The sequence below is a fragment of the Lissotriton vulgaris genome, chromosome 10 (genome assembly GCF_964263255.1).
Source record: "Lissotriton vulgaris chromosome 10, aLisVul1.2, whole genome shotgun sequence".
NCBI classification, from domain to species: Eukaryota; Metazoa; Chordata; class Amphibia; order Caudata; family Salamandridae; genus Lissotriton; species Lissotriton vulgaris.
In genome coordinates, this window is record NC_141698.1 from 280,228,440 (window position 1) to 280,251,782 (window position 23,343).

Genomic DNA, 23,343 nt, shown 5'->3' on the forward strand with positions numbered 1-23,343 from the left:
AACTACTTCAAGATCCGGACAGAAACGGACAGTCTTGCCTGAATCAGAGACACCAAGCGAAGGATCTTTTGATGACGCTCTTGGGACACTAATGTCTTTGAAAGCACTGTGTCCCATGTTGCTCCCAGAAAATTCATGCTTTGAGCCGGATCGACCTGAGACTTGTCGATATTGAAGGTTAGGCCGAGAGATCGAAACACGTCCTGACAAAGACTGGTGTGTTGAAAACAGCTGTTTGCGAGACTGTGACTTGAGGAGGCAGTCATCCAGATATGGAAAGATTTGGACGCCTCGGAGACGGTATACAACCGTTACAACGCAACTTTTACAACTACCTACCATTACAACGCAACTTTTACAACGCAAACTATTACAACGCATTGCGCTGGGGGGCGCTCTAGGATAGGGAATAGGTTAATTTACTATCCAATAACCTTCCCTACTATCCACGGGAACTGGAGTTGGAATAGTAAATTAAACTATTCACTATCCAGCGCCTAAAAGCATTATGCGTTGTAATGGTATGCGTTGTAAAAACCGCGTTGTAAAGGTAGGCGTTGTAAAAGTATGCGTTGTAACGTCATAAATCCCTCGGAGACGCAGGTAAGCCACTACCGGAGCAAATACTTTTGTGAAGACACGAGTGGCGGATCGGAGGCCGAAAGGCAACACCTTGAACCTGAAGTCTCTCCGTTCCACCTGGAAGCGCAAGTACTTCCGATGCTTTTGAAGAATTGTAACATGGAAGTAGGCATCCTCGATGGTGGTCATGAAGTCGCCCATGGAGAGAAGATGCAGGATCTCTACCAGTGTAGGCATGCGGAATGATTGGCTCTTGAGGTACCTGTTGAGCACTCACAAATCCAGAATCGGTTTAAAATATTCAGTCTTCTTGAGTATTAGGAAAAAATGGGAATAGAAACCCATTCCTCTCCGAGACTTGGGAACGACTTTGACGGCACGTTTCTGAATTAGAAGACAAACTTGATGGAAAAGCTCCTTGAGGTGGGGAGGAGGCAAGCCAGACGGTGGAGTGGGAGGAGGAATCTTGATTAACTCTAGAGCATGGCCCTTTTTTACAATGTCCAGAACCCAGCGGTCCGAGGTGATGGAGGACCACTGAGAAAAGAACAGAGATATTCGACCTCCAACGCTGGGGGTATACACAAGTCATTGACGTTTGGGAGTGGATCCTCTATACAAGGTTTTTCGCCTGTAGGATTTTGACCACTGCTGTCGGGAGGACTGCTGTTGGTTGGAAGAGTAACGTTGGTTACCGTGATGGTGGTAGCGGTGTTGAGAGTTTCCTCCACGAAAAGTTGGTGCCGCGTCCGCGAGCACCCCGAAATGGCTGCTTCCAAAACTGTAAAGTCCCCAGTGAGCGCGCAGTGTCATTGTCCTTTTTAATGGCCTGCAAAGCCTCGTCTATGTTGTAGGAAGGTACCTCCTGACTATGGTTGCCCCCAACTTTTTGCCCTGTGTTTTAGCTGGTTTTTGACATAGTCGACCTGGGGCCCTGCCAATCAGGACCCCAGGCCTACTGCTCTCTCTTTAAAATGGATTGCATGTACCCTAGGTACATTTCCAATTGGTACTGGGCCACCCTATCAGACCCTGTAACTCAGGGCATGGGTGTACCCAGGGCTGCCAGGGGCTGAAGCATGTATTATGCCACCCCTGGCTGGCCTCCTAAATTTGACACAACTGGCTGCATGACAGCTGGGGCAAAGTCGTGTAATCACCCTTTGCTGTAGATATAGTATACCTATATCTAACCCTAAAATGGACACACAGATTCCTATCAGTCACTCCTATGGCAGGCCTTGACAATCCTGAAGGCAGAGTGCTTGGAATCATGTGAGATGGTGCTCTGGCATGAGCTGAGCCTGTCTGCAGCTTGCGGAACCAAGTCCTAATAGCTGTTCCATGATATCGCATACCATATACTCTTAAGTGCATTATAATCCTCGCGGTTAAATGCTATCTTTGGTATTGCTTTATCAAAACATGTCGAGTAAGGTGTCATACGAATTGGAATACTAACCCCTCGCCAATTCTGGCGACGGGGTTAGCATTCCACCCTTCTAGAGGGACACGACATGTATGTAACTGTGAACCCCGGTTAAAGTTAAACGAAGCCTCAGAAAATGGATGCTGCCACCACAGACACGAGTCTGACCCCCTGCAGCTGGGAGTCCTTCCAGCGAGGGGAGCCTGGACAAAGGGTTTCCTGTCAGGGGCGGTGCTAGGACCGTCCCAGACATGGTTTTGTGTATCCTGGGTAGGCAGGGCTTTACAGGAAGGCGACTGCTGAGTGGCACCCCGGTGCTCACTACGCATAGGCCAGTCTGAACCAGTTCCAGGGGCACACCAGCCCCTGGCCTGGGGAAGTCCGGCATGGGAGAGGGGTGTAACCACCCCCCTCCAAGTCCCACCCATAGGCAGGACCTAGTCACCGGGTCAGCCCCCTTTTTTAGTATAAAGATGGGAGCGGGCCCCCTGTTCAAATTAGATCATCTTTGGAACCAAGACACGACTTTCTGCGAAAGGACATCAAGATTTCTTCTTCAAGATTCTCCCTTGTGGCTAAGGAGTAGTCACCCTGCATCAAGCGGGCACCATCCTAAGAACACTGCGGTCTGCTGCAAGTCCTTCTTCACGAATCCGACGACCCAGCTCGACGAGACCCGGCTTCCCTGGCACCTCTGACCTCTACTCACCTCTACAGCAAAGCTGAGAACCGTGAGTGCGACGAGACCTCGAGGGACCGACGATCGCCAAGACTGCACGACTTCTTTGCAACAAGCCCACCGTGTGTTCCACTGGTGAGTGTTTTGGGGTCCGAGAAGCCCCAACCCTGAGCAGCTCCAGCACCGAAGATCAGCCCTTCAGCATCTCCACGATCTGCGTGGGGCCCTTCTGCTTTTGCGTGCTCACCGCGCTGTGTGGCTACTAGCCGGCTGGCTTGTGGCCTTCTTCACGACGCCCGACGACATCACTGCTGCTGGTCTGGTTGCTCCAGACTGGCCCTTGCTTCCTTCTTCAAGAGAGGCACCCCGGACCCTCCTGGTCCACTCCAGACGCCATTTTGAGTCCACCGCGTGGGCTTGAATTTGCCAAGGCTTTGTTGCCCAATCCTGGGTCCAGCGACGCCGACAGCTTCATCCATCGTGGGACCGCTCGCTCCTCCATCCTGGTCGCCGACAACGCCTCCTGGTCCGTGAGATCTGCGAGCACAGCGTCACCCACTCACCTAGTCGAGGTGACTACCATCCGGTGCCCTCCTGGTGTCACCTGACTACTGGCTAGTAGTCTCGAACTTGGTCCCCTCTGCTTTCAGGTGTCATCTTCCTTCGATCCAGGCTTGGATCCATCGAACTTTCTTCACTGGTCGCCTGCCAGAAACTTCTTTCTTCCAGGCTCCTGGTCCGGCAACGAGGATTCCCGAAGTCTTTTGGGACCTATGCAGCTGCAGCCCCTGGGCTAGGTAACTTCGGCATTTCGGTGCCCCAGCATAGCCTCACTATCCAGGGGTCAGAATCCACTTTCGTTTTCCTCCTACCAGGTCGGGTTCGCCCGAGAACACTAACTTTGCAATTACTAGCTACCATAGACTTTGTCCCGCATCACGCGTGAGAGTGCACACTCTGCACCCGAGTCCCCTAGGCCTCCTATAAGTAATCTGAAGGTTCTATAGTCAAGTCCTAGCGATTCCTAAGCCTATTAGTACTGTACTTACCTGCTAGTAATTTCGCATTCCACTTTCAGAGTATATGGTTTTCCGTGCCCCTCGGGCATTTGTATATACTGTGCTAACTTAAGTATTTTCGTAAGAGTTTTGTTTTGTGCTTAGTACCCTGTCCTCATAAAGAGTACAGGGCTGTTGTGATTCTTAATAAATATCTTGTTTATTTTCATAACACTTGTGTGGTGTCCTTTCACTGGGTATTCAAGGGGTATATGTGTGGTAAACAGCTGGCTTAACACGCCCTCTCGAGTCTTTAGCCTTAGACTGCTCGTATCCATGCTACTAGGATAGCTGGTCTATAAGGTTGACTTACAACCAATCATCAATAACGGTTGCTGGACTGATACATAGTGTTCACTAGAATAGTGAGCACTGCATATCAGGCCACCTTCTCACATTTGTGCCCCACAAAAAGCGACTCACCGTTGTATGGCATATCCAGGATCTTGGATTGAACTTCTTGGCGGAAAGAGGTGGACAGTAACCAGCCCTGCCTTCGTAAGACCGCTGCACCAGCAAGCTGCCGAAAGTCAGTACACGCAATGTCAACTGCACAATCAATGATTGCCTCCGATGTCCTCTCTCCGTCCTGCAGGATTTGCAAAGCTTCAGCCTTGGAAGCGTCAGGGATGAGGTTCACCAGGGCAGACAAGTCCGATCACATCTGGCGGTCGTAACGGCATAAGATGGCTAAAGCATTAACCTCCCTCACCTTAGTGGATGCCATAGTGGAGAACTTGCGTCCAATAGTGTCCAGGCGCCGACCCTCTCTATCTGGAGGAGCTGAAATTGGCGATGCCGGATTACGGGAACGACGTTGTGCAGCTTGAGTGACCACTGAGTCGGGCTTTGGATGAGCTACAAGGCACGCTGGAGATCCTACCGGCGCCTTGTATTTTTTTTCAAGGCGAGGTAGCTGAGCCGGCAGTTAATCAGGAGTTTGCATGAGCTTCACCCCTTATAAAGTCTATGATGGGTATAGTGTGGACTTGTTTGAATGGCTGATTTTTAAAATCATAGAGGAAACAGTCCTCCTCCCTCTGGACTCTAGGCAATTTGAAACGTTGGGCTGCTCTTTTCATCAGCTGATGGAAACTCGCAATGTCCACCGGAGGCGAATCCCCAGGCTCTACCGGGGATGGGGAAGGCGTCTGGATTTGGTAGTCGTCCCACTCAGCCATGTGGGTGGCCGCATCATCATCATCATCATCATGGACTTCAACATCTTCCCGTTCGGGAGTGACATCCTCATCACGGGGTACAACAGTAGTGTGGATCTTCACTGACGTCTGGAGCTGTGGTGAAGGCGTAGGTGGCAAAGGTGGCAGAACAGGGACAGGAGCTGCCGCAGGCACATGAGTCATAGGCGTACACGGCGGAGAAGGCGGGAAACGCCGGTTGTAGTCATCCAACATATGTTGGAGATCTGAGATGAGCGACAATGGCAATGTCACAGTAGGAACTTGTATAGAGCGTTCTTCTGCCTGAGAGTACTGGTCATCGCTATCAATGATCACCATAATCCTGGCACTTAATATTCAAATCTGACGGACTGCGTGCCACTCTGAAAGAATCCCCCACATCATTATCAGATTCAGAATCCGGCTCAGAGCCCGTGGCGAACATGGGCGAGGGAGACTGTGGATCTGGAAGACATAATTGGTCAACTGTCCGCTGACAACGATGGTGCAAGGGGTCGGCGGTGGAAGAACCAGACCCACTGGAAGACAAAGGCACCAAAGGTATTGTGGTAAACGATGAAGGAACCACAGTCAACGGTGCAGACGACGACGCTGGCAGAGGCGTCGACCAAGTCGTTGTAGAGAAATCCACCATCGCAGACGTCAAGGTCGTTGACCAAGTCGTCGATGATGATGGAGTCTATGTCGACAGGACCCTCGTCGATGGGACCGTCGACGAAGAAGACTTCTTGTGAGCTTTCGTCGACAATGACTTTGCTGACGACGAAGCAGATTTCTTCGTCGACGACGAGGAAATGGGTATCGTCAACAAGACAGTCTTGAAGCCGAGTGATACCTTAGTCGACATGGACGTCGTCGACGTAGCCGTCGTCGAAAATCCGGAGGCTGATGTCGTCGTCACTGTCGCTGTCGACGATCCGGAAACGGCGGATCTCTTCGTCGGGACGATCGGCGACGCTCCTGTCGACGATGAAATATGTTTCAGAGCAGAAACCTGATGGGAGGCAGCAGAAGACACCTGAGAGCCAGGTCTCGTGGGCGTAGTGGTAGTAGGAGGTGGTAAAGACACTGCAGGAGCCATAGACATGGAAAGTTTTATCCTTTTTAGAAAAGGTGAAGGCATATCCTGCACACTACTATGCTTGGAGGCTGCATGAGAAGGTCACGACTGCAAACTTTCTGCATCTGACAAAGTCGAATCCTTGTCCTTAAGACGTTGGAGCCAAATGAGGAGACGGCCATCTCTGTCCTTAAGGATTTAGTAGAGAAAGTCCTGTAAAACTTACAGCTACCAACTTCATGTTCGGGATAAAGGTAATAAATGCACTTCTTGTGGGGGTCCTCAGAGTAAAGACGCAGTTTCCCACAAGAAGAGCAAGGTCTAAATAAAGACTTCTTACTTAAGATGTTGAGAAGACAGGAAAACTTGAAGAAATAGAGAAAACTGAGCAGAGCTCAGGGAGACTCCCTTCACACGACGTGCGGTAGAAAATCTGAGGGTCTGAGCTCTGAGGAGAAGGTTCTGGAAGGGTGCTGGTGCCTGATTGGCTGTAGTTTGGACTAACATAATGACAGGAATATGTTACAAGTGTTTTTTCTCCCTGCCATGTATTTCTATGTAGGAATTGGTTTTGAGCCTTTATTATGTATTTACTACTATTATTTCATGTGTTCTGTATTTACATACATATGTTATTGGTATGTTATTGCTATTTTATTTACCGTGGGACTCGACGAAGGGGAATATTCAAGCATGTGAATCTATGAATGACACCCTAATACTGGAGAAGTAACGTGCACAGTAATCTGCAAAGTAACTGAAAATTAATTTATAACTGTTGATTTACCAGTAAATCAACCAACTGCATTTGAACCTGCATTCAACTGTAATATACCACATAAATATTGCAAAGTATTAATTCAGTTACCTGCACTAGGCATGGCTTGGTTCTAGAAATAAAATTACTAAATAATATTTGTGATTCAAACAAATTGGTTTTAGTTCAGTCTGAGTGAGTGACATCATTTCCCGATTGAGGGTGTACAACAAATGCTTTACACTACCCTCTGATAAAGCCGTACTGCTCGCTCACACTACCACAAATGGAGAGCGAGGTGCTATCTTACTTTACTTCTGCCTACCTTTCGGGTTCCACTGGACTCTGTGGACACTATACCTCACTTTGGTATAGTATATACAGAGCCAGCTTCCTGCAGAAGGGACTACTAAGCCAATTGACCAATGGGAAAAGTCACAGTTAACAAGGGCAGAGACAGAAGCCAATTAAAATGATGGGTGGAAAGTGGGCGGAGATTCAAGTCCATACCTGAATACAGCATGTCTCAAAGAGAGAGCACAAGTGGTGCCTAGGCGAGACAAAGAACAAGTTAGCTACATTCAGTAACGCTTTTTTTGGTGGATACAGTATCTGCCTGTGGATTCCTCACCTTTTAATTACCCCCCTGCGAAGCGTTCCACGGAAACTTTTCTCCCTAGCTCTCCCACATCGATGAGAACGTCACAATGGAACGGCTCCCCTGACGACCCTGCGCGATGTCATCGGAGCCATGAGAAGACCTCGTCGGCGTGCTTCCGTGAGTTCCACTCATTTTTTCCGTGCCTTCGAGGAGAACCGACATTTCCACAAGTACACACAGTATACAATTTAAAGAAAGAAACTGGACACTCTAAAATATAGACATTTCCCAGTGACAACCATCACATTATTTCAAAATAACAATAAAATACATGAATTTCATTCCTATTATTTATCGTTATAAACAAGCAAGCAACAGGGAGGTGGGTGGGTCAGTGAGGAATCCACAGAAAGATACTGTATCAACCACAAAAAGAGTTCCTAAAGGTAAGTAAGTTGTACTTCTGACGGATACATCTACCTGTGGATTCCTCACCTTTTGAATTAAATACCCAACCAGTCCCACTCTCAGAGGAGGGTGCCTGCCCATCTATACCACAAAATTTTGCAACACAACGTGGAAAGTGGCCATGCCTCCTCACCTCCGAGTCTAAGCAGTAATACTTCGTAAAAGTGTGGAGGTAGGCTCAAGTTGCTGCCTTGAGGATGTCCACTGGGACACCTCTAGCTAAAGCCATAGAAGAAGACTTAGCTCTGGTGGAATGAGCTCAAATTCAGGAGGCTCCTCTTTGACCAAGGCATAGCAGATCTTGAGGCAGAGGATGATACACCTGGGCAGTGTTCTCTTGTGGACAGCCTTGCCCTTCATCTTGCCCACATATCCAATGAAGAGTTGGTCGTCCAACCGGACGTCTTTCGCCCTGTACAGGGAGAAGCTAACCACCCTCTTAGGGTCCAGGCGCTGAAGTCTTCCCTCCTCCTTGGAAGTAAAGTAAAGTGATAGATTGTCGCAGGTGGAAGGGAGAGACCACCTTAGGCAGAAAAGAAGCTCTGGTCCTACGAACCATCTTATCCACATGAATTGAGGTAAGGGGGGCTTAGAGATAAGGGCCTGCAGCTCACTATCCCATTTGGCAGAAGTATTTGCAATCAGAAAAACTGTCTTAAATGCTGGAAATCTCAATGGACACCTACGCAGGGGTTCAAAGGCAGACCTTATCAAGAAAGAACAATAGTTACTTACCTGTAATCCGTGGTTCTCAAGTATTGGTGCCTTTAATAGATTCACATGCCTGAATAATTCCCCGTCGTCGGAGTGGGAGTCCCACGGTACATAAAAAAAGCAATAACATGCACGTAATAACCAAAAAACGATGGCAATAACAACCAGGAAGTAAAGTAATCCTAAGCTACAAGAGCAAAAACTTCCACACTCATGACTATCATAGTCATTTTGTATAGTCCAAACTGGTGCCAATCAGGCGACAGCACCCGCCAGAATGTTCTCCCCAGAGGCTCAGGCTCTCAGATTTTCTCGAACTGGAGTGAAGCTAAACATCATAGCCTAAGAGCCTCTGCAGGGGGTGGGCGGGTTGAATGTGAATCTATGAAAGACACCAATACTGAAGAACCACAGATTACAGGTAAGTAACTATTTTTCTTCTCCAGGATTGGGGTGTCTTTCATAGATTCACATGGCTGAATCAGAGTAGGTAGCAGTACAAACCATAATGCTTGTTAGACGCTCCTTATATCACAGTATATACGTCAACATGCATCTCAATGTAGCATGAGCAGAATCTTGAACAAATATAAATACAATAGTGCTTACAAATGCATACTGGGTAAGACATAATGTAAGAATAAGTGTCTAAAAAGAGCATAGAGGAGGAGGGCGAACAGAGGCTCACCTTATTTAAAAAGATTGTGGAGAATTGCTCGCCCCACTGACGTACCTGCATCACTTGCAGTGTCCAAACAGTAATGTTTGGTAAAAGTGTACCTGCTGGACCAGGTTGCCGCTCTGCAGATCTGATAAAGAGGTACACCAGCAAAGAGAGCGGTGGATGAGGAGACCGCTCTTGTAGTGCGCTCTTGGCATGGAGGGTAGAGGCCTTACCGCCTGTTGTTGACAGTCTAATCGTCGAGGACATCCAACGAGCTATAGTCTGTTTGGATACAGCGTAACCTTGACGTAGCCTTCCATATGCTACAAATAGCTGATCTGTTTTTCGAATTGTTGCAGATAGAACTTTAAACATCTCCTGATGTAAAGGGAATGCAAAGCTCGTCCTGCCGCTGTTCAAGGATTTGGAAAAATGGCTTCAGAAGTACTGTTTCATTAAGGTGAAAATCTGAAGGAACCTTAGGCATGAAGCTTAGATTGGTACGAAGCACTACTGAGTTTGACGTGAATTGTAGAAAAGGCGACAATTGTGAATGCTTGAATATCGCTGACCCTTCTTGCTGATGTCAGCGCCAAAAGTAGAGATACCCTCCAAGAACGGAACTTAAGATCCACCTTATGAATAGGTTCAAAGGGGTGACGCATGAGCTGAGCGAGTACCACATTTAAATGCCAGGATGGAGGCGGACGCCTAATAGGAGGAAACATTCGAAAAAGTCCTTTAAAAAACTGCTGAATATCTCTAGCAGAATAGAGTTATAGCCATCCGGACGGAACCTCGATATAGCTGCCAAGAATACTTTCAACGTGGAATGAGCTAAACTCGATCTAGCCAAATGAAGAAAGAACGGTAAGATCTGTTCTGGCTTGGCATGAATTGGGTGTAAATTGGCAGAGTGACACCAGGCGCAGAATCTCTTCCATTTGAGTTTGTATGTCTTAATCGTGGCAGGTGCTCTAGCATTGGCTAAAACTTCTTGACAATCCGCAGGGATATCTAAGTGAGCGAACTCACGGTGTTGAGGAGCCAAGCTGCTAATCTCAAGGAGGCTGGGTCCGGGTGACAGATTTGATCCCCCTGAATGGTCAGAAGGTTCGGTATTGGTGGAAACTGAATGGGATCGCACTCCGAAAGGAGAAGTTCGGTGAACCAGTATTGGCGAGGCCATCCGGGAGCAATGAGGATGAGGCAACACAGCTGTCTTTTCATTTTGTGGATGACTCTGGGAACCAACGGAATCAGAGGAAAGGCGTATGCATATATGTGAGACCAGTTAATCGAAAGCGCATCCCAGCATGAGTCCTTGTGGCGAAGCCAGCTTGCTAAGTGTGGGCATTTGCGGTTCTGATTTGTTGCAAACAGGTCCAGATCGGTGTGACCCCACTCCCGAAAGACTTGGTCCAACGTTGGTTGATGGATCTCCCGTTCATGATTGGATATTGCTGTTCTGCTGAGAGAATCCACTAGGACATTGGAAATCCCTGGAACGTGGACCGATGAAAGATTTATCTTGTGACGTAGAGCCCAGTCCCAAATCTCCTGGGCTTGCTGAGAGAGAAGGGCCGACTTTGTGCCGCCTTGTTTGTTTAAGTAATGCATACTCGTTGTATTGTCTGTCCGAATTAGCACAGAGGACCCATGGATGACTGTTCGAAAGGATTTCAAGACCAAGAATACGGCTCTCAGCTCCAGGAGGTTGATGTGCCACTTCCTTTGTTGCACATTCCACTTTCCGTTGACAGTCATTCCCTGAAGGTGTGCTCCCCATCCCTCGAGAGAAGCATCCGTGGTGATGGTAAAATTTGGTACTTCCGCCAGGAATGCACATTCCTCTTTTAAATTCTTTATCCGAGTCCACCAGAGAAAAACCTCTCTCATACGAGAAGTAATGTGAATGTCGTCGGCGAACGACCCCGAAACCTGCAACCATTGGAGTATGAGTTCTTCTTGTAAAGGTCTCATTCTTAGACGACAGTTGGGTATTAGAGGGATGCAGGATGAGATCATCCCGAGGAAAGATTTGAATATTCAAACTGAAACATACTCTTTTTCTTGTAATAGGCGAGCCATCTCGCAGATTTTGTGTTTGTAGGAGAGTAGGGTCTGCAATCCCATGGTCAACCCCGATTTTTGCTTTTTGCTTCACTGGTTTATGACTTCCCTGGCTGTGGGCCTGCTAATCAGACCCACAGCCTAGCTGTGCTCTCTCTAAAATTGACAACCATGTATCTTAGGTGCATACCCAATTGGATACTGAGTCACCTTATCAGTCCCTGTACCGTGTACCCTAGGTACCCAGGGCCTACCAGGGACTGCAGCATGTATTATGCCACCCCTGGCTGGCCATCCAAATCTGACACAACTGGCTGATCAAGCAGCTCGGGCAAGGTGGTGTAATCACCCTTTGCTTTAGATATAGTATCCCTATATATAAACCTAAAATGGACACATATCCTGCTATCAGTCACTCCTATGGCAGCCCTTATCAATCCTGAAGGCAGAGTGCTTGGAATTATGTGAGATGTTGCTCTAGCATGAGCTGAGCCTGTCTGCAGCTTTCGGAACCAAGTCCTTTAGCTGTTTCCATGATAACGCATACCATATACTCTTAAGTGCATTATAATCCTCGCGGTTATTGCTAACTTTGGTATAGCATTATCAAAACATGTCGAGTAAGGTGTCATACAAATTGGAATACTACCCCCTCGCCAATTCTGGCGACGAGGGTAGCATTCCACCCTTCTAGAGGGACACGACATGTATGTAACTGCGAACCCTGGTTAAAGTTAACTCGAGCCTCAGCATCACAAAATGGATGCTGCCACCGCAGACACAAGTCTGACCTCCTGCTGCTGGGAGTCCTTCCAGCGAGGGAGGCTTGGACAAAGGGTTTCCTGCCTTGGGAGGTGCTAGCACCACCCCAGACAGGATTTTGTGTATTGGGTAGTACAGGGCTGAAAGGAATGAGACATGCCTGGGGCACACATGGTGTCCCTGTGCATACACCGGTCTAAACCAGTTCCTGGGGCACTTCAGCCCAGGAGCTGGCGCAAGACCGGACAAAGGAAAGGGGGTGTAACCACCCCCCTTCCTGGTCCCACCCAGAGGAGGGACCTAGTCGTAGTGCAGCCCCCCTTTAGCCGGATAAAGGTATGAGCTGGTCCCATTCCAAATTAGATTATCCTGATCAACTTTACAAGAAGAAACTCTGGACTTCGACGTTCTGCTCCACAGAAGACTGAAGAAATCTCCCTTGTGGGCAAGGAGTATCCACCCTGCACAAGCAGGCAGCATCAGCGTACAGCGGCTTCCCTTTGTCGTCTTCCTGCAAGGATCCAGACTTCAGAGCCTGACGAGACCCGGATTCCCAGACCTCTCCGACCTCTACCTACATCTGCTGCACAGCTGAGATCCGTGGGTGCGACGAGCAACATGGGACCGGCCATCTTGGAAGAAGCAGCACTTCGCTCCAGCACGACTTCAGAGGCATACTCGTCCAAGTGCTTTGGGGACTGAGAAGCCTCGACCCGCTCCTGCACCGAAGACAAGCCCTCCAGCATCCACGAGTTCTGCGTGGGGCCCTTCTGCCTGTTTGCTGCTCGACGCGTTGTCTGGTCACTTGCCGGCTGGCTAGTGGCCTCCTAGACGACGAACTGCGAAATCTTCACTGCTGGTCTGGTTGCTCCAGACTGGCCCTTGCTCCCTTCCAAAAGAGGAGCACTCCGGACCCTTCTGGTCCACTCCAGACGCCGTTTCCACTCACCGTGTGGGTTGCCTTTGCCCAAGGCCTGTTGACTCCGAATCCGAAGAAGACACCGCCGACAGCGAGAGCCTGCGTGGGACAGCTCGTGCCTCCATCCTGGTCATCGAAGACACCACCTGGTCCACGTAGCTGCAGAGACAAGCGTCCACCTTCACCTGATCGAGACGACGACATCTGGTTCCACTCCGGGTTCCACTCCAGTCACTGGCTAGTGACTTTGAACATTGTCCCCTCTGCTTTCAGGTTCTTCTCTTCACTGATCCACCCTTGGATCACACCGGACATCTTCCTCCTGACCGCCTGCAGTATCTTTTCCTCCAGGATCCATAGACTTCAACGCCGGAACCCGAAACGACTTGGCACCTATGCACCCGCAGCCTGTGGGTGAGGTAACACGAGCATTTCGGTGCTCAAGGGTAGGTTGACTCTCCTAGTGTCCAGTTCCACAGTAGTTTTAGTCCTATCTAGTCAGGGACGTCCGTACTCACCTTTTTCTTAAAACTGTACTGTCCATAGACGTTTGTACGCATCTCGCGTGTGAGTTCACAATCTGCACACGCGTTCCGTGGGCCTCCTAGTACTTACCTCAAGTTAGTATAGCGTGGCCCCAGCGATCCTACAGCCTCTGGACAGCTCCATTCCTTTGATTGACTTTCCCATTCCACTTACTTAGTATATGGTTTGTCGTGCCCCTAGGGCACCATTGTAAATCGTGCAACTTAAACGTATTTTTCCTAAGAGTTTGTCATGTGCTTAGCCCTCTGACCTCATAAAGAGTTCAGAGGTTCATGTTAGTTAATAAATACTTGTTTATTTTCATAACAACCTGTGTGGTGTCCTTTCACTTGGTATTCAAGGGTTTATATGTGGTAAAACAGCTGGCTTCACATGTCAAAAGAGTTTAGCCTAAAGACTGCTTTGTCCATGCTACCATTAGGATAGCTGGTCTATAAGGTTGACTTACAACCAATCACCATAAGGGTTGTTTGGACTGATACAAGGTGATCACTAGAACTAGTGAGCATCATATATCAGGCCAACTTCTCACAGTGTTGTCTTTCTTTTGAGACGAAAGCCTGAGTGAGGTGGGTATCCAGTGTGGCTCCCAGGAATGACTTTCTTTGAGACTGAATGAGATGGGATTTTTCGAAGTTGATGGAGAGACCCAGAGACTGAAATAGAGACGGGCATCTTTGAACGTGTGCACTTGCTGTTGCAAAAGAACTGGCCTAGATAAGGCAATCGTCCAAGTATGGGAAGATTTGAATGCCCTCCAAGCGGAGATGTGCTGCCACAGGAGCTATAACTTTTGTGAAAACACAGGGCGCTGAAAGAAGTCCAAAGGGGAGAACTTTGAACTGAAAGTCCCGGCCAGCAACTCTGAATTTTAAGAATTTTCTGTGTCTGGAGAGGATCGGCACATGAAAATAAGCTTCTTGAAGGTCGAGGGTGGCCATGTGATTCCCCCAATGGAAGAAGCTGGAGGATTTCTTGAAGTGTTAACATTCGGAAGGACAACTTCTTTAAGTATTTGTTGAGGGCGCACAGGTCGAGGATGGGGGGTCATTCCCTCGATTTTTTCCTTATGAGGAAAAATCTTAAGTAAAAACCTGTTCCCTTTTGCAAATAAAGAACTTTTTTTGATCGCTCCCTTCTGTATCATCGATTGTATTTGGGTGAACAACTCCTTGATATGAGCTTGAGGTGGTCCCTTGGGAGGAGAATTTGGGGAAATCTTGACGAATTCCAAATTGTGTCCTCTGGCCACTATATCCAGGACCCACTTGTCTGTAGTAATTGCGGACCAGTTTGAGTAGAATAAGGATACTTTTCCTCCAACTTTTGACTGGGGGGAGGGTAGAGATGGTGGCAGGTGGCATGTCTCACTGTTTTTTATTGGAATCTCTTCCACAGTAGGAGGACTTCCTTCTGGACTGCGTGTAGGAGTTAACCCGCTGTCCGCAAGACTGTTGTTTGTAGGGCTGATATCTCTGGTTGGTTTGAGAGGTTTGATATGACTTCTGCTGACTGTAGTTCCTCTGTTGGTAAAAGGATCCACGCCCTTTAGCCCCTCGAAAGGACGACTTGCGAAACTGAAGGCTACCCAAAGATCTCGCTGTCTCCGTGTCCTTCTTGATAGCCTGTAGGGCCTCGTCAACATGCTGGCCAAAAAGAAACTCGCCATCAAAAGGCATGGCAATTATTTTGGTCTGGACCTCTTGGCGAAACGATGTGGACTTTAGCCATCCATGTCTTCTCAACACAGCCGCACCCGCTAGCTGTCTGAAACCTGTGGACGCCAGGTCTACTGCTGCGTCGATCATTTCTGCTGAAGCAAATTCACCCTCTCGCAATATTTGCCTTGCCTCAGATCTCGCAGGTTCTGATAACATTTCAACATAGGGGGAGATGTCGGACCACATTTGCCTGTCGTATCTCTCTATTATCGCTAGGGAGTTCGCGGCACGTACAGTTGTTGCTGCCATCGTGGAGACCTTTTTCCCGATGGAATACAAACGTCTGCCATCTCTATCAGGTGGAGCAGAAATAGGTGAAGAGGGGTTCCTGGCTCGTCTTTGCGTCGTTTGAGCGACGACCGAATCAGCTTTAGGTTGCCCTATTAGGCATGCAGGAGAGTTGTCCGGTGCCTTGTACTTCTTGTCTAACCGGGTCAATACAGAAGGAAGGGAATTGGGTGTCGCCATGATTTTTAAACCTTCCTTCCATATAAAGTCAATGATGGGAATAGTTTTGACTTGCCTTCGCGGTTGATCCCTAAAATCATAAAGAAAGCATTCATCTTTCTTTGTTTCCTTTGGGATTAGGAATCTTTTAGTAGCTCTTTCCATCAGGAGATGGAAGCCTCTGATGTCTACTGGAGGAGAGTCAGCCGCAGCTGGAGCAGACGGTGATGGTGTCTGAATTTGGTATTCATCCCACTCCGACAGACTAGATTTGTCATCCACCTCTCCTTCCTCTCTATCCTCGTCGGTGGTGTTCGCCTCTTGAGAATGATGAGATGGTTCTGGAGAAGGTGGTCTCGGAGATTTTAAAGCGGATGCAGAGGCCTGAGGCATGGGAGTGGATGGGAGAGATCCCACCGACTCCGATGGAGGGAAACGACGATAGTAATCGTCTAACATGAACTGCAAATTATTAAGAAGGGCCAAAGCAATTTGTGCTGAGGGCACGTGACAGGAGCTTGATCTACAGATTCAGAGAACTGTTCCTCGTCTTGATCTTCCTCTTGATATTTAATGAGCAATTCAGACGGACTTGTAGCAGTGCGGAACCGGTCGTCTACATCAGATTGCGCCTCGTCATCATCGGAATCCAGCAATTGGTCAGGCAATTTAAGTGGTGATAGAGGTTGTAATGATGAGCCACGTCTCTCTAGCAGAGAAGGTGTTGTAATCAGTTGGGAAAAAGAGGCCATAGATGGTGTGGAAGACCATACTTGAAGTTCAGTACACGTTGATAAAAGTGGCGTTGACGGTGCCGTCGAAGAGATGGTGTCGACGAGACATTATACTTAATCAATGGTGTAATCTTTGTCAACGATGTTTTCGACCACGAGGCATCCTTTGTCGACTGTCTTAGTCGAGGCATTTTTCGTCGACGATGAAGCTGTCAACGATGAGGCAGTCTTAGTCGACGGTGGGGTCATCGACGTGGAGCCAGTCTTAGTCGACGGATCACTCGTCGATTGGGTAGACTTAGTCGACGGTGGGAACGTCCAACCAGTCTTCGTCGAGGGAGCACTCGTCAACGGAATCTTACCTCCCTTCGTCACCGACGACGGAGCGTCAACGATGGAAGGCATTATCTTCGTCGACGAAATAGGTCTTACCACAACAGAGACCAGAGTCTACATGGAAGAGGCTGACGACAACATCTTAGGCTTAGGTGATGAGAAAGTAACTGTCAACGTTGAAGTGGCGTCGACGATAATAATAGTCGACGAGGGAGCAGACGACGACTCAGTCGACGGCGTAATCTTCTTCTTCTGAGGAAAAACCTTCTCAGAAAGCCTCTTAGATGCCAAAGACTTTCCAGTCTTTTTAGGGGGTGATCCAGATGATGATCCAGAAGGTGGAGAAGCCTGTTTTGCAGAAGGCAAGCTAGATCCCTTGGAGGGCTGAACTTTACTCAACACCTTAGCCCCAGTGGAAGATAGATCTTCCTCAGCCATCCTCTTTCTGGAGGATACAGATGACCCTGAAGCCACACTTCCCACTTCAGATAAAGGATTGTACTGGTCCTTAATCTTCTGTAGCCACAGAAGATGGCGTCCTTCCCTATCTCTGAGGGTCTTCTGAGGGAAGGTCCTGCAGATCTTACACTCTCTCACCTCATTATCAGGATAAAGGCAGTAGATGCACTTTTTGTGGATTCTTCTTTAAAAAGCCGGAGCTTCCCACAAGGTTCACAAGGCCTGAAGAGAGATCTTTTAGTAGATGACAGCTTAAATAAAGAAATCCAGTCAGAAAAGTTAAGTACTGAGCAGAGCTCAGGGAGACTCCCTTCACACGATGCGCAGTAGAAAATCTGAGAGCCTGAGCCTCTGGAGAGAACATTCTGGTGGGTGCTGTCGCCTGATTGGCTGCAGTTTAGACTATACAAAATGACTATGATAGTCATGAGTGTGGAAGGTTTTGCTCTTGTAGCTTAGGGCTACTTTACTTCCTGGTTGTTATTGCCATGGTTTTTTGGTTATTATGTGCATGTTATTGCTTTTTTATGTACCGTGGGACTCCCACTCCGACGACAGGGAATGAATCAGGCATGTGAATCTATGAAAGACACCCCAATACGGGAGAAGTTAGGACTAAATTCAAATCCTACTGAGGCATGATAAACGGAGCGGGAGGAAATCTAGGAGTCAGACCCTTAATAATACTCAGGAATAAGGGAAACAAAGAGGGTTGGCCTGGTAAGCACAGAAAGGCAGACAAGTAGGCTTTGACTGTTACTACTGCACTACCCTGTAGGGCTAGGGAAAGCGAGAAACTGAGAATATCAACCAAATGAGCTCATAAATGATCGACCGATCTCTCTCCACACCATTTTACAAACCTGGCCCACCTATCAGAGTAAATAGATTTGGTGGAGTGTCTTCTGGCCGATAAAACAACATCCACTGCATCCGCAGGCGAGACAAGAGTTCAGGTTGCCCCGTTCAATCTCCAGGCATGAAGGTGGAGGCTCTGAAGGTGGGATGTAGAACCTACCTCTGCGACAGAGAGGAGATCTGCCCTGACAGGGAGACGGAGCAGAAAAGTGCAATGAGAGGTAAATGAGGTATATGTACCACACCCTTCGTGGCTACTCTGGAGCTTGTGCCCGGTCTTGGGAAATCTTCCTCAACACTCAAGGAATCAAGGGTATGGGAGGAAACGGGTAAAGAAGCTGTGAGCCCCGGTCTAGCTGAAACGCATCCCCAACGCTCCCCACATTGGACACTGGAGACTGCAGACCGACAGGCAGTGAGCATTTTCCTGAGTGGCAAACAGGTCCAACCAAGGAAACCCTCACATCCTGAAAATGTGATGGACCACTTCCGGATGAAGACTCCACTCGTGATCGGCTGAGAACTGCCGAAAGACTGTCCGCAAGCACATTCAGCTCTCTGGCCGGATAATTTGCAATCACGCAATTCTGATAGCCATGAACCCAGGACGAGAGTTCCAAAGCCTCTCTGCAGAGATGATACAACCCTACTCCTACTGGTTTGTTTATGTATCACATCGCTGTAGCATTTTCCGTCATGACCTGAAACGACTGACCGCGAAGGGAGTGAAGAAAGGCCTTGAGAGCCAAAAGTATTGCTCGCAATTCTAGAAGATTGATGTGAAGCGCTCTTCCCCTGTGGAGACCAAAGGCCCTTGACCTCCATATCCTCCAGATGAACTCCCACCCTAGAGTGGAGGAATACGTTATCACTGTGGCCACCGAAGAAGGAGGCTGAAAAGGCTTCTCTTGAGAGAGGTTGTCCAAAACACTACACCATAACAGATCCGCCGCAGTGTCTCTGGAGATTTTGAGCACCTCCCGGAGATCTCCGTTGTGTTAAAACCACTGCCTGCGGAGTGCCCTCATGTGCCAGCATGAATGGTTGACCTCAAGTATACAGGAAGTGAACAGACCGAGCAGGCTTAAGACCTTCAGGACTGGAACAGCCACACCCTCTTGAAAAATTGGAATGAAAGCCTGGATGTCTATGATTCTCTGTGGAGACTGAAAGGCACGATTCACATTAGTGCCCAGTACTACCCCTATTAAAAGGTTGCAGTGAGAGGGTACTAGATGAGATTTGGGTACATTTATGGTAAAACCCAAGTTGAACTACAGTTGCATTGTTACCTGCATGTGTTGCAGCACCATCTCTGGCGACTTTACCTTGAGCAGCCAGTCATCCAGATAGGGGAAAACATGAACCCCGATCTTCTGAGATGTGCCGCTACCACCGCCATCACCTTCGGGAAGACCTGTGGAGCGAATTTAAGACCGAAAGGAAGGACCACAAACTGGTAGTGTTGAAATCCCACGCTAAAACGGAGATACCTCGGATGCTACTTCAGGATGGGGATGTGAAAATACGCATCCTGTAAATTGATTGACCCCATCCCGTCTTCCTGCTGCAGCTACGGAATAACCAGAGCTAGGGTCAACATCTTGAATTTCTCTTGTGGTAAAAATTCAAGATCCTGAGATTTAGGATCGTTCTCAAACGTCCGTCCTTTTTGGGGATCAGGAAATACCAGGAGTAGCATCCCTGACCCCTTTCCTTCTACAGAACAATCTCTATTGCACCTTTCTGTAGTAAAGACAGAACCTCTTGTTGCAGGAGTAACAGATGGTCCTAGGAGCACCAGCCCTGGCGAGAGCGAGGGGAGAACTCCCAGAAAGGATGAGCGAATCCATTTTCTACGGGATGGTAAGGAACCAGTAGACTGCTTTGTAGAATATGATGCCTGAACTACTAGGCTTTCAGGGGATGGATGTGCAGATAAGAAAGCTGGATCCCCAGGCACTACTTTGTGTCTTCTTGCCACCGATCTGGACAAAGCAGGGGCAGTCATAGGCTTCTGCCATACTTCTAAAATGGGCTCCGTCAAAGATTCATTAAAAGGGGAGCTAAGGCTCTGTCACAGAAGGAGAGTGAACTTCTGTCAGGATGTTTGATTTCTATTTCCGCAGTAGGTAACTGCAAGTCCAGTAGATCAGCTGCCTTCCTTATAATGGAGTGGTAAGAAGAGACCCCCTACAAAGGAAGACCTTTCAGAGAAGAGAGTTCCCACTCTGGAGAAATACCCAAACCACAAGCCTCCTGCAGTCCCTCAAATTATTGCATGGGATCAATAACCTCCTCTTTCAGCCTCTTCCTGCTGCTCCTGGTATTCTTCCTCCTCAAGCAGCCTCTGTGCCTCCCTTCTAGATCGCATCCTGGGTATCAGCAGTGCCAGACGCAGCGCCGGTGACTTTGGGGCCGGTGTCGATGTAGGCTCCACAGGGATAGGTAAAGGCACCAGGCGAGGCTGAGACAGCACCGGACCGGAGCCAGACGACGCCGGAGAATATTCCATTCTTCCCTCCAGGGATTGTACCTGCATCAAGTACCTCGGCGTCGGAAGAGGCCTACTTCCTGGGGTCATCGGCATGAACTGCATAAATGGCGCCTGTGCAAAATGAGGTGGCAATCCTCGCAGGTTGTAAGACAGCGGTCCAATGGGGCCAACAGGAGCACCAGTAGTGTTAGCCACCCTGGCAAACATCACATTCAAGAAATGAGAAGGATCCGTTCCTGAACCCGAAAAGGGTGGATACGAATCCAGCACAGCCTATTCAGGGACAGCTCGAGGAAGTTGTAAGACTGGCTCCGGCAGCGGCGCCAGTGATACTGGAGCCGGAGGCAGAGTGTCGGCAGGCGAAGGTTTTGCTTCCCTGGGTGTGGAAGAACCTCTCAAGGCCGGAGAGGGCACCGGAGTCACCTGAGGAGAAGGGTAAGGTGATACTTCATCCTTTCTGTGACACCGAAGTACCGGAGATCCCGACTTCGTGACTTATCTTTTTTACGAATGGCACCTGAAACCATGATGCCATTTCGCCTTGCACTTCCTCGATGACTTAGAGGTGTGAGGAGTCGGTGACTTAGACTTCGATCTCGTCTTTTTTTCAGCCCCTCTTCTGCTTCTTCGCCCTGGCCATGAACAACTTGGCCTCCCTCTCTTTGAGGGCCTTCGGATTCATGCTTTGGCACAACAAAAAGCCCTCGACATTGTGGTACAATGAAAGGCACCTATGACAATCCTCATCTCATACGTGAGAACTCCTTACAATTCAATTCGGGCAAGACCAAAATTTTACACTGCGCAGTTGGGAAGGTTGCCCGGCCTATTCCTTGTAACTTCTGGCCTTTGGATACTTCCACCCCTCTGACACCATCTACGGCGGTGCGTAACTTGGGTGTCATGTTTAACACCAACTTGTCACTGGAGACTCAAGTGAACAAGACAGTGGGGTGCTGTTTCGGCCTCATAAGGGCCCTAAGGAAGATTCTTCCATTGCTCCCAGCGATGGCTAGAGCCTTGATTATTCAAGGCGTTATTTTGAGTAGACTAGACTACTGTAACGCCTTACTATTAGAATCTCCTAAATATTTAAACCAGAGACTGCAGAGTGTTCAGAACACAGCAGCGAAATTGGCCTTGTCCAGACCACGGGGCTCCTTTGCCTCGCTGTGCTTAGCCAACCTACACTGGCTTCAGGTGCAGCAAAGAATACTCTTCAAATCACTGTGTATTGGATTCAGGGCGCTGCATGAATTTGGCCCTAGGCCACTGCAGAAGAAAATGGTCTGGTACACACCCACCCGGAGTCTTCGCCCCTCTTCTGCCTACCTGGCAAGTGTACCCAGGTTTCACAGGGCCAGACTGGGTAGAAGATCCTTCAGTTTCGCTGCTGCGAAACTTTGGAATGAGCTTCCGCTGGAAATTAAACAATGCAGTACACTGTCCCTGTTTAGGAAAAAGATTAAAACATGGCTGTTCCCTAGAAACTAATTCTGTTGGGCCGTAACAATGCTCATGTTGGCTGTATTCCTTCTTCAGCTATTTCTCTTGCTCCTGCTGGTCTGCATCTCACGTTTTCTCTAGCACCAGGGTACCCGTAGGGTGCTTGTTGCGCTTTATAAATGCCATATACAATACAATACAATATAATCTAGGTCAGTGATAGACATAAGACTCTCACATTCCCTACGAGGCTTGAAATCACACTTCTTCTGACCAGCCATTGCACTGCTATGATTTCAGTAAGAACCTGTAACAATGAAACTCTCAGAATTAGAGAGCCGTGGAAAAATAATTACACGTGGACGGCGCAGAAAAAAAGGGAACTGACGTCAGCACCCCAACGAGGTCTTCTTATGGTTCCAATGGCATCACGCAGGGTCGTGAGCAGAGCAGTTACAATGTGACTTCCTCGTCGACGTGGGAGAGCCATGGAGAAAAGTTTCTGTGGAATGCTGCGAAAGGGGTACTTCAAAAGATGAGGAATCCACAGCAGATGTATCCATCTGAAAATGATCAATGTATTCAGTCTGGTGGCAGAGCAATATTTTAAGGGGAGGATTCCACTGTTCGAAGTAACCTTCAGAGTACTGAATTCAATCAATTTACAATAAGATGAACAGCTAAAGCATACACTTCTGCACTGAATATTTTTACTTCTCTTTATAATGTGGCCAGATACTCTGTCAGGATATCAGAATGACAGAAGCATGCAAATAAATGACACCCAAAGCGAGAAGAACTATTAAATCAATATTAGAGTTTCATGTTATAGGATTTCACTGGGACAATGCAAAATTGCACGTTTTTGCAGAACACTCCCACCACAGACATCTACTCTACTAACTTACCTTAGCCAATGTCTTCTTCGAGTAAATATCTGTGCGCAGCCCAAAGTTTTGCATATCCGTCGGCTTGTCCTTGTTTTTCTCTGGAAAATTTAACATCTGCTGAGAAGCAGGCGTCTGAAAAATATAGAGAAAAATCAAGAGAAAGTAAACTTAAGGACAGATATCAGGCACATTTCAAAACATGAGCTTGATTTGTTCACTACTCCACCCCCCTCAAACCAGGATTCTTTCACTACTCCAACCCCCCTCAAACCAATGTGCAATCTAATGTTGCCATAAATCAGTTGGTAAAAGAGGGAGACATCTACTTTTACAGTCAGCATCCACTTCTGGCTGTATTAAGTGCTTGTGCATTATGGGTGTAGTGACTAAATGAATATATGCTGCACAATATGGGATTTCAGAACACGTATTATACTAAGA

The 23,343-nt window shown here is 48.1% G+C and overlaps 1 protein-coding gene across 1 annotated transcript in view; it reads right to left on the reverse strand.

The window, feature by feature from the left end:
* Window positions 1–23,343, reverse strand: part of SMARCC1 (SWI/SNF related BAF chromatin remodeling complex subunit C1) — an 810,451-nt gene that overhangs the window by 555,356 nt on the left and 231,752 nt on the right. The window contains exon 12 of the mRNA XM_086939759.1: window positions 22,921–23,034. Within this exon, the coding sequence (XP_086795885.1) occupies window positions 22,921–23,034 (114 nt within the window). The remainder of the gene's footprint in view (window positions 1–22,920; window positions 23,035–23,343) is intronic.